Source organism: Mytilus edulis, chromosome 3 (assembly GCF_963676685.1).
Source record: "Mytilus edulis chromosome 3, xbMytEdul2.2, whole genome shotgun sequence".
In the NCBI taxonomy this organism is placed as follows: domain Eukaryota; kingdom Metazoa; phylum Mollusca; class Bivalvia; order Mytilida; family Mytilidae; genus Mytilus; species Mytilus edulis.
In genome coordinates, this window is record NC_092346.1 from 30332823 (window position 1) to 30346200 (window position 13378).

Genomic DNA, 13378 nt, shown 5'->3' on the forward strand with positions numbered 1-13378 from the left:
CGAGAAAACTAACGGCCTTATTCATATAAAAAAAAAAATGAACGAAAAAAAAAAATAATGTAATACATAAACAAACGACAACCACTGAATTACAGGCTCCCTTCTTGGGACATACACATACAAAAATAATGTGGCGGGGTTAAACATGTTAGCGGGATCCCAACCCTCCCCTAACCTGGAAAAGCGGTATAACAGTACATAAGAACGAATTATCAAAATCAGTTGAAAAAAGGCTCAACTCATTAGATGGACAAAAATACAAGTGGACGTGGCCGATAACTTGTACATCCCGACAACAAAAAGACACTAGGAACAGATCTGAGAGTACTCGCAGTTATCTGACAGCTAGTTCAAAGCCACTAACAACTAATAAAAAAAAAATCATACACCTAAAACTAAAGGCACTAAACTATCAATCCGTACACATCTAACGGATTTAGTTAAAGATGTCATAAACAGTCAGAGAAAAAAATTGACCTTATTTTTATAATGCAATTGAATGATAACTCTTAACTCACTGATTACAAATGCTCATTATATATTGAGAACTTGTTTAACCAGTGGAACATATATCACAGACATGGAACTTACTGCACCAGGTGAGGAACAAAGCTCACAAACCCAGACCTTATTTCACCAGGTAAGGCACAAATCTTATAAACCTGGAACTTATTACGCTAGGGAAGGAACAAGTTTCACCAACCCGGTACTTATTTCACCAGGTAAAGTGTGGAACTTTTTTTTTTTTATAGAGATGGAACAAATTATGTAGAAATCATCTGTTACAAAGTTCTCCAAGAACATATTTCCTGTGATATTAGTTCCACTGGAACTGTTTTCACAGGAACAAATTTTGGCTCACACATGCACTGCTTATAGTGCATGGATGCCCCACTCGCACTATCATCATTTTCTATTTCTAATGGACCTTGAAATTGGGGTCAAAACTCTCATTTCGCTATAGATATTGTTTTTCCAAATAATTTCTTACATTAACTATAGCTATTTGAGACAAAATATAAAATAAGATGAACAAAAAACTAAAATTATAGAGTAAAAACTAGTTCAACATGACTGAAAAGTTGTGTTCTTGTTTATACTTTAGTGTTATTAAACAAGAGGCGACAAATTATATGTACTCTGTCAATTCTTTTGCATAGGTACTATTTCTGTACAAAAAAATTTGTACTACAGATGTGAACTCAAATTGAGACATGATATCAATGTATGCACCATTGCAGCAAACACAATATCGATTGGATGTTGTCAGCCAAATGTTATACATGACATGTTTTTCTGGTTAAACTGTTTAAATTGTCGATATCGCGGATATGGATTCAATAAAGACAATTTATGATAAATACCATATTACCTATTATTAACTTTGAACTTGGTTAGTTTAGTTTAAACATATTTTATTGTTCCAAAAAGAGACAAATGGATTAGACACAAGTTTTTCAACTTAGTAACGTCTTGGTTTGAAACCAAGTATAGTTTACGAAAAATATACTGACAATTACGATGTTCCAACCACAAGAACGCCTCTGGACGTAGTTTTGTAATAAACTAACGAAGATATTGGATGAGAAAGCAATCCAGGTTTAACAAACCACTGTGCTATATATTATACTTTTTATCATCGAAAGTCAGGCTGTAAAATTTGTTATTATAAAAATTACACATTCAATTCTCCCAGTTTGATTCAACTAAAATATAAATTATACATAAAAGAAGAGAACTACTGGCAGTTTTTGACTAAGGATAGACAATTGAACATGTGGAGTTAAATTTGTTTTTAGATAACAAACCAACCCTATTTTTATAAATATTGATCAGTCCAGATTGACAAGATGTACATGAAGAACATTACCGTTTGAATGGATTAACACTAGGTATTTTGGGCCCTTTAAAGCTTGCTGTTCGGTGTAAGCCATTTTGGCTATGTGTTGAAGACAGTACTTTGACCTATAATGGTTTACTTTTACAAATTGTGACTTGGATAAAGAGTTGTCTCATTGGCACTCATATAACATCTTCTTATATCTATATAGAATGAAAACACCCCTTTAACAACTACAATGTTATAATAGATAATAGGTAAAAATACACCATAGAATAAACAAATGATTAAGGAATGCTAAAAATCAATTACACTAGGTTTCACCAAACTATGTGAAACTTGAACAAAAATTCTATTTCTGGAAATTAAGGGGTCAAATAGAAATATGTATACTATAAACCAAAACTCTACTTAATAACCTGATCCAAGAAAATTTTAACAGAATAACCTCGAGTTACAATCATATGAAATCCTACAGTTCGTGGTTCTCAAGGCTTTGAGAAATCAACTGGTCCAATAAACCATTCTTAAGCTTGATCAGACTCTTTTTATTATATACTGGACATTTATTTACACATATGATTTGGACAAAACTAAAATCTTACTTGTGATTTGGTCCAGTAATGTATATATCATGTCTCAACCAATCGAATTTTCACTGGTCTTTGTCCAATCTTTTCAACATAAAGAATTACTGATTTCATGAACTAAGTAATGACTGACAATGTGTGTAATTTCTATTGCTTTTGGAGATCAACTACACTTTGTTCCTGAAGTGGCATTATCCTTTTTTCATATATAGCAATGTGAAAATTAGAGTTTGTCTAGTCGAGTGTATAGAATACAATTAGAAAAATGCCTCTGGTGCAACTTTAGCCTTACTTTATTAAAATTTGGAGTTTGATCAAAGTACATCTATACCCAAGACAGCAACCAATCAAAATGGAGAAATATTTGGTGTAACAAGCAATATATTTATACTTTTGAGTAAAATTTTATGACTGTTACCTCTCAAGTGCTTCTTGATATGTGTCTGAAACCTAACGTAGAATAAACAGCTGCACCATGAATGCATGATAAGCCTGCCATGTTTTCTAAAGAATAAAGTTCAATAACTTCTAGAAGTTGTATCCAAAATTATAATAAAAACTAAAGGGAGTTTTTTTTAATAGATATAAATCAGTCACCACATGAAAACTGCTGAAAGCGTTTTTGAGTTAATGTCCAAAAACTGGCAAATCCCCTTTTTATAATGAATAGAAACCAGTCCTATAACTAGAAATGTGAAATCTGAAATTTATAAAAATCGAAAGGAAGCTTAAGTCAATAGATATAAACAATTCATCAAAGTTTAAGAAAAACTGCTTAAAGCATTTTTGAGTTAATGTCTGAAAACTGGAAAATCCCCCTTTTTGTAAATTACTATGAATAAATTACCATAACTCAGAAACATAAAATCTAAAATATATAAAAATTGAAAGGGAGCTCATGTCAATATATAAAAACAATTAACCAAAATTTCTTACAAACTGGTGAGTTTTTTTAGTTATTGTCCCAAAACTGGAAACCCACCCCCCTTTTTGCAATGAATAAAACCATCAAACTTGGAAACATTTAAACTAAAATATATTAAAAAAATTGGTTGAAGCATTTTTTAGTTCATGTCTGACATGTCTTCAACAGACAACTGTAAACCATAATACGTCCTGTAAATGGGTGTATAATAAGAGAAAAACTTTATGTTTAACAATGTTTTATTAATATTTATTATTCATTAATGAAACAAATGAGAAATTTCCAAAGAAATATAAATATGACTTTCTACAATTGTTTTCAAAAGGAATAAATTTCTTTCATATATCTAGACGTCTCCTCAATTATTCCTTCTTACACTTGTAACAAACTGTTTTTATTGAATGACAGTCAACATTTAATAGTTTAATAGGACCCAGTTATAACATGAAAGGAAGGTCCAAATTCTTTTCTCCAATTCCAACATAGACATGTCCAAATCTTCTTGATCCAGGAACATGGAAGAAAACAAATCCATTCCACCATAGACTTCTCAATGTAACAAGTCCACTTCCCCTCTCAAACTGCAGACTCCAGCAACCTAAATAAAATGCATAATTTTATTGATACATGTACATGCTTAATAAAAAACATGATTGTTAATAAGTAGTAATTCACACAATTATTATCAATATTCAAAATCTATTTCTTACAATCAAAATGCTTAAAATATATTTCTCACAATCAAAATGCTTAAAATATATTTCTCACAATCAAAATGCTTAAAATATATTTCTCACAATCAAAATATTTAAAAATCTCACTAACAAGAAAAATTACATGTACATGTTTATTTGAAGCCAGCTGAAAGCTCGGTCTTTGTCATTTCATAACAGATTTTTTTTCTGATGGAAGTCATGGATTTTTTTTTTTACATGTTTAGAGTTCAAAAACAAAGAACAAGAAATTTATGCAACATAACTTATTATGTGAACCAATATTTATCTGGATAATGTACAAAAATACCAACATACCTTTTGGAATGTCCTCTTCAACTGTGTCTAAGAAATCTATTGATTTGTCAAGATTTGCTTTTTGTAATAAGGTCTTTTCGAACAGAGCTTTTGGTTCTCTGAAATGCATGTAGGAACAAAGTTTGGCAGCCTCTGACACAGAAAGACCTGCAAAAAATAAAAGTATGCTGTTATAATTGTTTAATTAATATTCATTATTGTGACTTAAAGGATATTACAAATGTATATGTATACAATATGTACATAATATCATCAAGTATAAAATATAGAAGTTTTCAAACAACGAAGTATAGTAAATTTAACTGATGCAAAATGAGTTTAACTATCTATGTTTAACAGTTAAGAGCATTAAAGTAAATGTAAAGGTTTAATATATTCATGTATCTGATTTTGATGTTATATTTGTTATTCTCAAAGGATTTTGTCTAATGCTTAGTCCGGTTCTGTGTTTGTGTGTGTGTTACATTTTAATGTTGTGTTGTTGTTCTCTTGTATTTAATGTGTTTCCCTCAGTTTTAGTTTGTTACCCCGATTTGGTTTTTTGTCCATGGATTTATGAGTACTGTTGCCTTTAATATCGTTGTTTAATAATCATCAATTTTGAAATTCAAATATTGTTTGTACCTTCAAAACATCTATTTGAGAGAGTTTCTCCAGTTGGTGTTTTAATAAAAGCTGCTCTGGGTACAATTTTCACATCCTCATCAATTTCAGCAATTACTGATGCTAGTCTGTCCTCTTCTTTTATCAAAATCTGTAATAAAAGACAAAAAGTTATTGATTAGCAGTCTAGAGATAAGTTTTAGGACAACTGTTAAAGACATGTTACTAGATTATCAACATTTACATATTTATTGCAAATAAGGGGATATAAGTGAAGAATCTTTAAAATTTATAACTGACTTTAATTATCAAAAGAAATTTTAATGAAACATATTCTAAATGAAAAATAACTGAAATATTGCTTGTTTAAAGAACTTCAACCATATTTTTTTGTTTTTTTTCATACCGTTTCTTCCTCTTCATGACCTTCTTCTCCATCTGCAGATTTCTTTGTTTGTACATGTTCAAACTCATGTGAAGGGTCACCAGTGAATCGTCCTTTAGCCAATTTACTCTTTTCTCTCATAGCTTTTGTTGCAGGTGGGAGAAGTCCCCAATTTACACAATCTTTGCTGAAATAAAAAAGTACATTTGTATATCGTGCAATATGTATATGTAAACTGAAAAAAAATTATTGGTAGAATTTAGGGTAATTCCTATAAAATACTAGAAAAATAACAAACACTTAGAAAACGGTATGTTTACAGTTATATGTTTTGTGTATCCATTGATTTGGGTTGCATTTCTTTGATCAATTATATATCATCTGATCATAACAAACCTTTCATAATTAATGGTATTGAACACATTAATATTGACAGTGACTTTTTAAATAAATAATTGTGAATTAAGTAAATTGACACTTAAGAATTACTCAAATGTTTCACCAAAAATAAAGTAAAATTTATCATACCTGTAAAGAGTTTTGCATTCAGCCATTTCATCTCTTTGAGTTCCCTGTGCAATAAAGTAATCATCTTTGATACCCAGAATTTTCCCCCAGAAATAAATTCTGTGAAATTTGTATCTGTTTTGCTGGATAACTAATGAAGTTTGGAGGGCAGCTTTTTGTTCTGGACTAAGAACAGTGCCACTTGTTCCAACATAATCTATATTCAGGTGTAAATCTGCTGCTTCCATCTTTGTACTTGTTAAATTCCTTTCTGTGTCTGTAAACAAGTGTTCGTCTCCACCGTTTGTGCGTGTTGTCAAGGGAAACAAACAGGTCGGAACACTTCCGGATAAAAATACGAAAATCACTATCATAGTTGTGCTTTTGTTTTGCTGAAAATCGTTGCACAGGTAAACAGATTTATGACGTCGATTAACAACAAATTGGAAAACAACCCAAGCATGGATCCAGAAGTTGAAATGATGTTTTGTGCCCCGCCAAACATTACACTTAACAGAAATTCAACTGTTGTACGGAACTCGTCAAAGTTCAACCGAAATGTGTTACCTGAATTAGAAGCTGACATTGACGGTATATGGACAGATCGACTAAAAACAAATCCAAAACTTTACAATGGCACTAAATTTAGACTTGATAGTACGGAATTAAATGCAAATAATGTTAAACTCAACATAGGAATTACTTCTTATAAAGATTTTCTAGGCACTAACTGGTCACCTAATGCTACAGAACTTCAAGGCAAAGGGGACACACATTTTAAAAACCCACAAGCTTTCATGTCTGATGCCCTTGGAGTAGGAGCTCTACTTTTATCTTTAGATAATTATGTTACATTCCAAATGAGAAGTTTAGATTGTGGAGAAGCATGCGGTATGTGGGATGTTCCTGGAGGCCATGCAGAACCAAAGGTATACAACTAAATCATCTTCTAATTAATACTAATTTATGTCATTACAACAGTGTAGTTCTTATATGCTTTTGTCGTCTCTTAAAATCATGTTTAAATGAATCCATGATATCTCAGCCTATAACATAATCGGCCTCTTAAAACTGGACTATAACAAACTTGGGCTATATATACCAAACTCAGATTTCTAGAAAAATATAAGTATGATGTTTGATGGGTTTTTTTTATTGGAAATTAATTATCAATACTTAATTTGAAATAAAATTATGAATCTTATGATTTACAATTAATTAAAAAAATATGTTGAATATTTTAGAAGCTATTAATATAAATTACGTTTACAAGATATGTATAAAAAGAAAAGTAGGAATACATTCATTCTAGAACTGAATTGTCTTTTCTGTATTATCATGATTATTATATTTATTTGTATTAATGTCCCTGTAGAAATATGACATCATGCCACGTGTATTGTTGACACCTATTTAATCACCAAGGTGAGAACAAAACTACCTGTAATTACATGAAATTGTAATTAACTAAATATCCAATATCCAGTATTTTCACAGTAACAGCTTGTGTATAACTGATGTTTTCATGTTCTTATGTTTTAGTTTGATTACAAATCTTATGTTATTATAAGACAGTGCTGTGAATTGTACATGTATGTTTCTGGTCATACTTTTATTGGTTGAATCTCAGTGTGATTTTAATATTTGTACAATGTAAAACTATTTAACATGTTTTATAATAAAAAAAACATAAGGTTTACAAATCTATTTCAGAAGATGTCAACAATCATAACAATGATTTTGTCAATCAATAATATTTAATTTAGTACATATGAAGAATATGAACTCCATTAATAAAGAATAAGGGGCCAAAGGGGCCAAAACAGCATTTATCTAGTTTCAGGACTACAAGTTGTGTATTAGTATTTCAAGTGTTCTGATATTGTACCACAATGTTTAATACAATAAGTAGAAGGTTGGGATTTATTTAAAGGGATAATTGGTAAAAAAAAAAAAGGGGAAAAACGAGGTATTTCTGCAATTTTCTGATCAATGGACAATTAAGACAATTAAAAAGCAGTGTACAGTCGGAAACCCGGTTGAAATAGAACAAAAGAATCAAAGCTCTTTGTTAGAGAAGGCGATAAATGCTTACTGTAATGTTTACTATAGTGACAAAAAATTTAAAAGTTAATAGAAACAAACAAAATTACAATTTTCTTCTCAATTACGAAGTGTTTTATTTTAAAAACACCATTTGCATATTAAGTTTTCAATTTATCTATTACATAGTTAAGCAAAACAATTAGATATCAAGTCGACAACATGGGTATCTTTCAAGTTGGATGTAGAAAATGCATAACCTCCGATTTAATTTTTTTTTTACCACAGACGGAAAACATATCAATCTATAAGTTCAGTAATACAATTAGATATCAAGTCGGCGACATGGGTATCTTTCAAGTTGGATATAGAAAATGCATAACCTCCGATTTAAATTTTTTTTTTACCAAATATATCAAAGCTACAGGTTGACTTTATAACATAAAAAAATTACAGTACTAAAAGATGAAATGTATGGGTCAAGTGAAATACCTTCATGTATCTAATGAATCACAAAAACAGAGTAGATGGGTTCGAATAGCTATTTTTTACTGAAAGTAAAATGTACTTGACGACAGTCTTTGAAGTTGGATGATGAAAATGCATATCTTCAAAAGTAGATTCCTGACTGGTGTAAGGGAGGTAATTCTATAACATTTAACATACAATGTTAGGTATGTTTGGATTTACCTTCCTTACACTACTTGTATATCCTCGCTGGGCTTCCAAAATGATGTAAATTACAAATTTTTCAAGAAAAAAATATCTCACAAACAGGCTTTGAAAATTTTTACAAAATGCATGCATCCAAAATGTCATATGTGAAGTTGAAAATTTTTGTAAATAGCAGTAAAATAAAAACTTTGATATTTCTGGATTATCTGTGAACTTAAATTATTTTCACAGAATTAAAGAAATGTACAATTATTTTATTCCCGAAACCATTATACAACGATTTGTAAGTTTTCATACAACATTTTGGAAGCGAACTTTACAACAAACAACTGACATTGGCAATTTTGTAATATGTCTTATTTCAAATGTTTTGATTGGTCTAACTGTATGCTATTTTGTAATACCAAAGATTTCCTCCTGCCCAGATCACCAGACCATTTGTGTCAAAAAGTATTTTTAGCCAAAAAAAGTCATATACAACATTTTGGAAGCCCAGCGACAATATTATGTATAAAGAAAAGAAATGTCAGTTTTGGACATATTGCAAAAAAATGGGGGGTGGGGGGGGGGGGGGGGGGGGGGGTAGTTTTTTTCAATTTTTTTCTCTCTCAAATTTCTCAAATTCTGAATTTTTGAAAAGAAGAAATCTTTAATTGCACATTATTGCGCAATAAATTTTTTGAAAAACTAAGGCTTTTCTACCTCAGGCATAGATTACCTTAGCTGTATTTGGCAAAACTTTTAGGAATTTTGGCCCTCAATGCTCTTCAACTTAGTACTTTATTTGGCCTTTTTAACTTTTTTGGATTCGAGTGTCACTGATGAGTCTTTTGTAGACGAAATGTGTGTCTGGCGTATATACTTAATTTAGTCCTGGTATCTATATGATGAGTTTATTTGTAATCTTGACATTTGTTTTGTGTCAAAAACTCATATTATGTCAAAAATTTTATCGCAATCCAAATTCAGAGCTGTATCAAGCTTGAAAGTTGTTTCCATACTTGCCCCAACTGTTCAGGTTTCGACTTCTGCGGTCGTATAAAGCTGTGCCCTGCAGAGCTCCTGATTTGCATTTTAATTGACTTAAAATTATTTGTATTTGTTTGTTCTTTCCAGGAAATAGTAGGAAAGAAACTGATGACAGAAATAGATATCGATGATATGGATTCTGCAAAAATAACCAATGAAATATATGACTCTATTCTTCGAGAGGTAGTGGATGAAGTAAATGTTCCAATGAAATGTTTATCAGATCCATTATTAATGGGGATATGTAGGAATAATACGTCTGCTGGCAGACCAAGTGCTGAATTTCTTATCAGGTATCTTAAATTCTAACATTTAGATTGTTTTGTGTACTTACAATGTAACTCTAGGATTAAACACATTTTTTTTAGAGATTATTTGTGAATAAACTTGGCAGATTAACTCACAAATTGAGGAAATGTTGTTCTTTTTAATGGAAAGATTATACATGTATGAGGATTTGGATGGGGTTAAATGATTAAAGAATAATGCCCTTAAAAAATGAAGATTAGAGAATAACGGGCAAAAAAAATGAGGATTAGAGAAAAAGGGGTTAATTTTTTGAAGATTAGAGAAAAAAAGGGTTAATTTTTAAAAGATTAGAGAAAAAAGGGGTGAAAATTAAATGCTTACAGAATAACTAACCCCCCCCCCATCCAGACCCTCATGTACCAGTCAGCGCCCCAGTATACACACCAATCACCTCTTTGAATATGTCACTATGTGCTTCATCCTACTAGTTCTCAACTAGACTGGAATTCTGCTATATATATAATCACCTTGTTCTATAAATATATAGATATGTAATATGCACATATATCTAGACAGGCGAACCAGTCTAGTTCTCAACCAGATCTCTGTTATTTTACTATCAATTTCAACTTTCTTGGAACCGCTAGATTTCATTTATGTGTCTCTAGAAATTATACAAGTGAACTTGAAATAGGTTACGAAAGTAGTTTCAGCAACATGGTAAATCAAAATGCATACAAAGTATATGAAATTCGAACAGATCAATCACATTCAAATAATTTTATATATACTACAAGTCATATAAGCATAATTTTATATTGTCAATTGTATCAGTAGTATCTGCATCTACATGTATGAACCCAGTTTTTCCTTTCAGAAAACCCTCAGAAAACGATCCTGCATCAAATGTATGTTGTATTTTGATATATCACTACTCAGAATTTTTGAAGAGGAGGCATAGTTTCAGAAACCATGAAAAATTCTGTAATGCAAAGCAAAATTTAAAATATTTTGGACAATTTTATGCTTGAAAATGTTTTTTTTCAAACATGTGTCTTTGTAATGATATGAAAATTGAATTCAATTTCAGATGTAGTTTAAAGTCCAATGAAATAAGAGATTTATACCTACAAGGGAACCAAGCTGAAGCAGATGAATCTACGTGTATAAGATTACTTCCCCTTGATGAAGTTTTAAACATGAAAGGAGAACATGAAATGTGGAAGAATATGGCACCATCATCTAAAGGGTGCATAACTCTTGCTAAACACTTTAAATTTTGATACCATTGATTTCATTGCATAAAACATTGAAAAATGAACTGCATTAAAGGAAATATAAACACAGATTTTGGGCAATTCTATAAAGGATAATAATAAACTCTTATAAAAATAAAAATGTGCATTACTTCTTAATAAATTATAAACTGTATGTGTTATTTTTGTTGTTTATTTTGCAATAATCATCAAATTAACTGTAAATGTAAATGTAAAAGTAGTTGATTTTTTTCAACCTCTAGTTTTTACATTAACATAACTTGTTATTAATTGTTATGAGCAGCTAGAACATGTAATAAAAATGAGGGGATGAAAAAAGATTGGTTTAATTAACCACCATTATTTTTTTTTATAACTACATTTGTATTTGCAAGCTGCATGCTTTGTATTTATATGTTATTGTATGTGTCTTTGTGTAAATTTAGATGCGGAAATCATCGTTTGCCAGTGGAGACGGGAAGGTGGCAAACTATCCTGAGATCGGAAAGGTCTTGTCATCTCTGCAGCTCAAGAGATATTGGCGATGAATTTCACTACATTTTGTCATGCAATTTTTTTAACATTGAAAGAGAAAAATATTTACCACATTATTGGAAACAAAATGCTAACATTATTAGATTTAAAAATGTATTCTCATCTGAAAATGTTGTAGAACTAGAAAAATTGTGTAGATTTATACAATACATATCATTGAAAGTCTGTCCTCCTGGTTAGAGGAACTGTAATAATATTATAATGTTATTTATTTTCACACATGCGAAACAAAATATGTATTATATATGAACTGTTATTTTCTCTGTAGCTATGTACTAGTTTATGAGAATAAAATCATTCATTCATTCTTTATATTCGGTGAAAAGCTCATAAAAGCATATGTTCAAATGTTTGTCAATATGCCAAATCAAAATAATGTTCTATTTTCTTACTTATTTATTTTGTTTTCTATAACAAAATAACTTTTCATGACTGTTATTTTTTATTTTTTATTTGACATTATTTAATGTATTTTATTGAACTGTTTTAAAACTTTTACAAATTTGCAATGCATTTGATATTGTTATACATAAGTTTTATTTATATGTTAGTTATAATCAGGGGTAGAATTTAAGCTTTTTTGTGTACTGGCCAGCCGGACCAGTGGACTAAAATCTACTGGTCCGGCTCCAAAGCTACTGGTCCTGCACAAATGAAATTCATTTGACAAACACTAATATAAATGAAAAATGTTTACATTTATTTTCATGATTTTCCCTTCCTTTGTTTCCTCTCCTTTTAATATTCTCGTAGTTTTTTAGTGCTGTTCTGATTGTTCTTTAGCAAGTACAGAATCTAACTTAAAATTTGAAGATCTCGTTACAAAAATACATTTTATCTAGGTTTGTCACTGCAAATTGTTCACATGATATACATAATACAATCCATTACATTGCAATCAACTATATAATTAAACCATTCACGTTTTTTTACCTATGATTTTTGATTATTTACGTTTCTTTTTGTCAATTTCATAAACTTTATTAAGATCTTCCATTTGAATGTCACTTATTTTTTTATTTTTTGGTCCGTCGATTTGACTCATTCCAAAATTTTCCACATTTTGTGTTGTTGTGAAGGACGCTCAACCACGGTATTAATAAAAACTTAATCAATTGTAATACTTAGTACCTTCAGTACTGTGTAATTGATTTCACAGGTAAATTGTTTTGTAAAAAAAAACGAAATTGCGATTCAATCAGGGATTTTATCGACAAATTTCTACTGGTCTGACTCAAATTCTACTGGTCCCGGACTACCGGACCAGCGCTTATTTAGACCCCTGATTATAATTAAGATTTGAACAGCTCTGATTTTGGTGATTGCAAGCTTTGTCCAGATTTTGACTATTTAAAAACCTTTATCAAGCATATAGAGCTTGTCATGTGGTGTTGGGGCTTTATATCACTACAGACCAAAGATGTCCAATTTGCTATTTTATGTTGATGTTTTTGCAACATCTTTTTTATTCATATCGTCTGTTCAGATTTGATTGTGTAAAGTGAGTAGCATAGAAATAATTGTACAAAAGTTTTTATAAGTATGCAGAGAACTACGCAAGAAGACATTTGTTAGGCCCATTATTAATGTCTATTTCTCTTATTTTAACACAATTTTACATTGATGGCTATTGTAGCCATCAATGTAAAATTGTGTTAAATAAGAGAAATAGACATTAGATATTTTCTAG

The 13378-nt window shown here is 30.4% G+C and overlaps 2 protein-coding genes across 2 annotated transcripts; one reads left to right on the plus strand and one right to left on the minus strand.

The window, feature by feature from the left end:
* Positions 1–3576: 3576 nt before the first annotated feature.
* On the minus strand, positions 3577–6219 carry LOC139516221 (radial spoke head protein 9 homolog). Its single transcript, XM_071306183.1, has 5 exons — positions 5903–6219; positions 5396–5561; positions 5011–5140; positions 4387–4533; positions 3577–3953 (listed from the first exon to the last, which is right to left on the minus strand). The coding sequence occupies exons 1-5, from the start codon at positions 6127–6129 to the stop codon at positions 3793–3795; spliced, it is 831 nt and encodes a 276-aa protein (XP_071162284.1). The 5' UTR covers positions 6130–6219; the 3' UTR covers positions 3577–3792.
* Positions 6220–6221: 2 nt separating this feature from the next.
* On the plus strand, positions 6222–11294 carry LOC139516222 (uridine diphosphate glucose pyrophosphatase NUDT22-like). The gene is made up of 3 exons (XM_071306184.1): positions 6222–6810; positions 9716–9921; positions 10968–11294. Exons 1-3 carry the CDS (start codon positions 6304–6306, stop codon positions 11158–11160), a joined length of 906 nt encoding a protein of 301 aa, XP_071162285.1. The 5' UTR covers positions 6222–6303; the 3' UTR covers positions 11161–11294.
* The last annotated feature ends 2084 nt before the right edge of the window (positions 11295–13378 follow it).

Excerpts from the sequence above, each read along its gene's own strand:
- LOC139516222 (XM_071306184.1), top strand. The coding sequence starts at position 6,304 with ATGACGTCGATTAACAACAAATTGGAAAACAACCCAAGCATGGATCCA. Across the intron at positions 6,811-9,715 it reads GAGGCCATGCAGAACCAAAG|GAAATAGTAGGAAAGAAACT; the intron begins GTATACAACTAA and ends TGTTCTTTCCAG. Across the intron at positions 9,922-10,967 it reads AGTGCTGAATTTCTTATCAG|ATGTAGTTTAAAGTCCAATG; the intron begins GTATCTTAAATT and ends ATTCAATTTCAG.
- LOC139516221 (XM_071306183.1), bottom strand. The coding sequence starts at position 6,129 with ATGGAAGCAGCAGATTTACACCTGAATATAGATTATGTTGGAACAAGT. Across the intron at positions 5,141-5,395 it reads GTCATGAAGAGGAAGAAACG|ATTTTGATAAAAGAAGAGGA; the intron begins GTATGAAAAAAA and ends CTTTTATTACAG. Across the intron at positions 3,954-4,386 it reads TGAAGAGGACATTCCAAAAG|GTTGCTGGAGTCTGCAGTTT; the intron begins GTATGTTGGTAT and ends CATTTTATTTAG.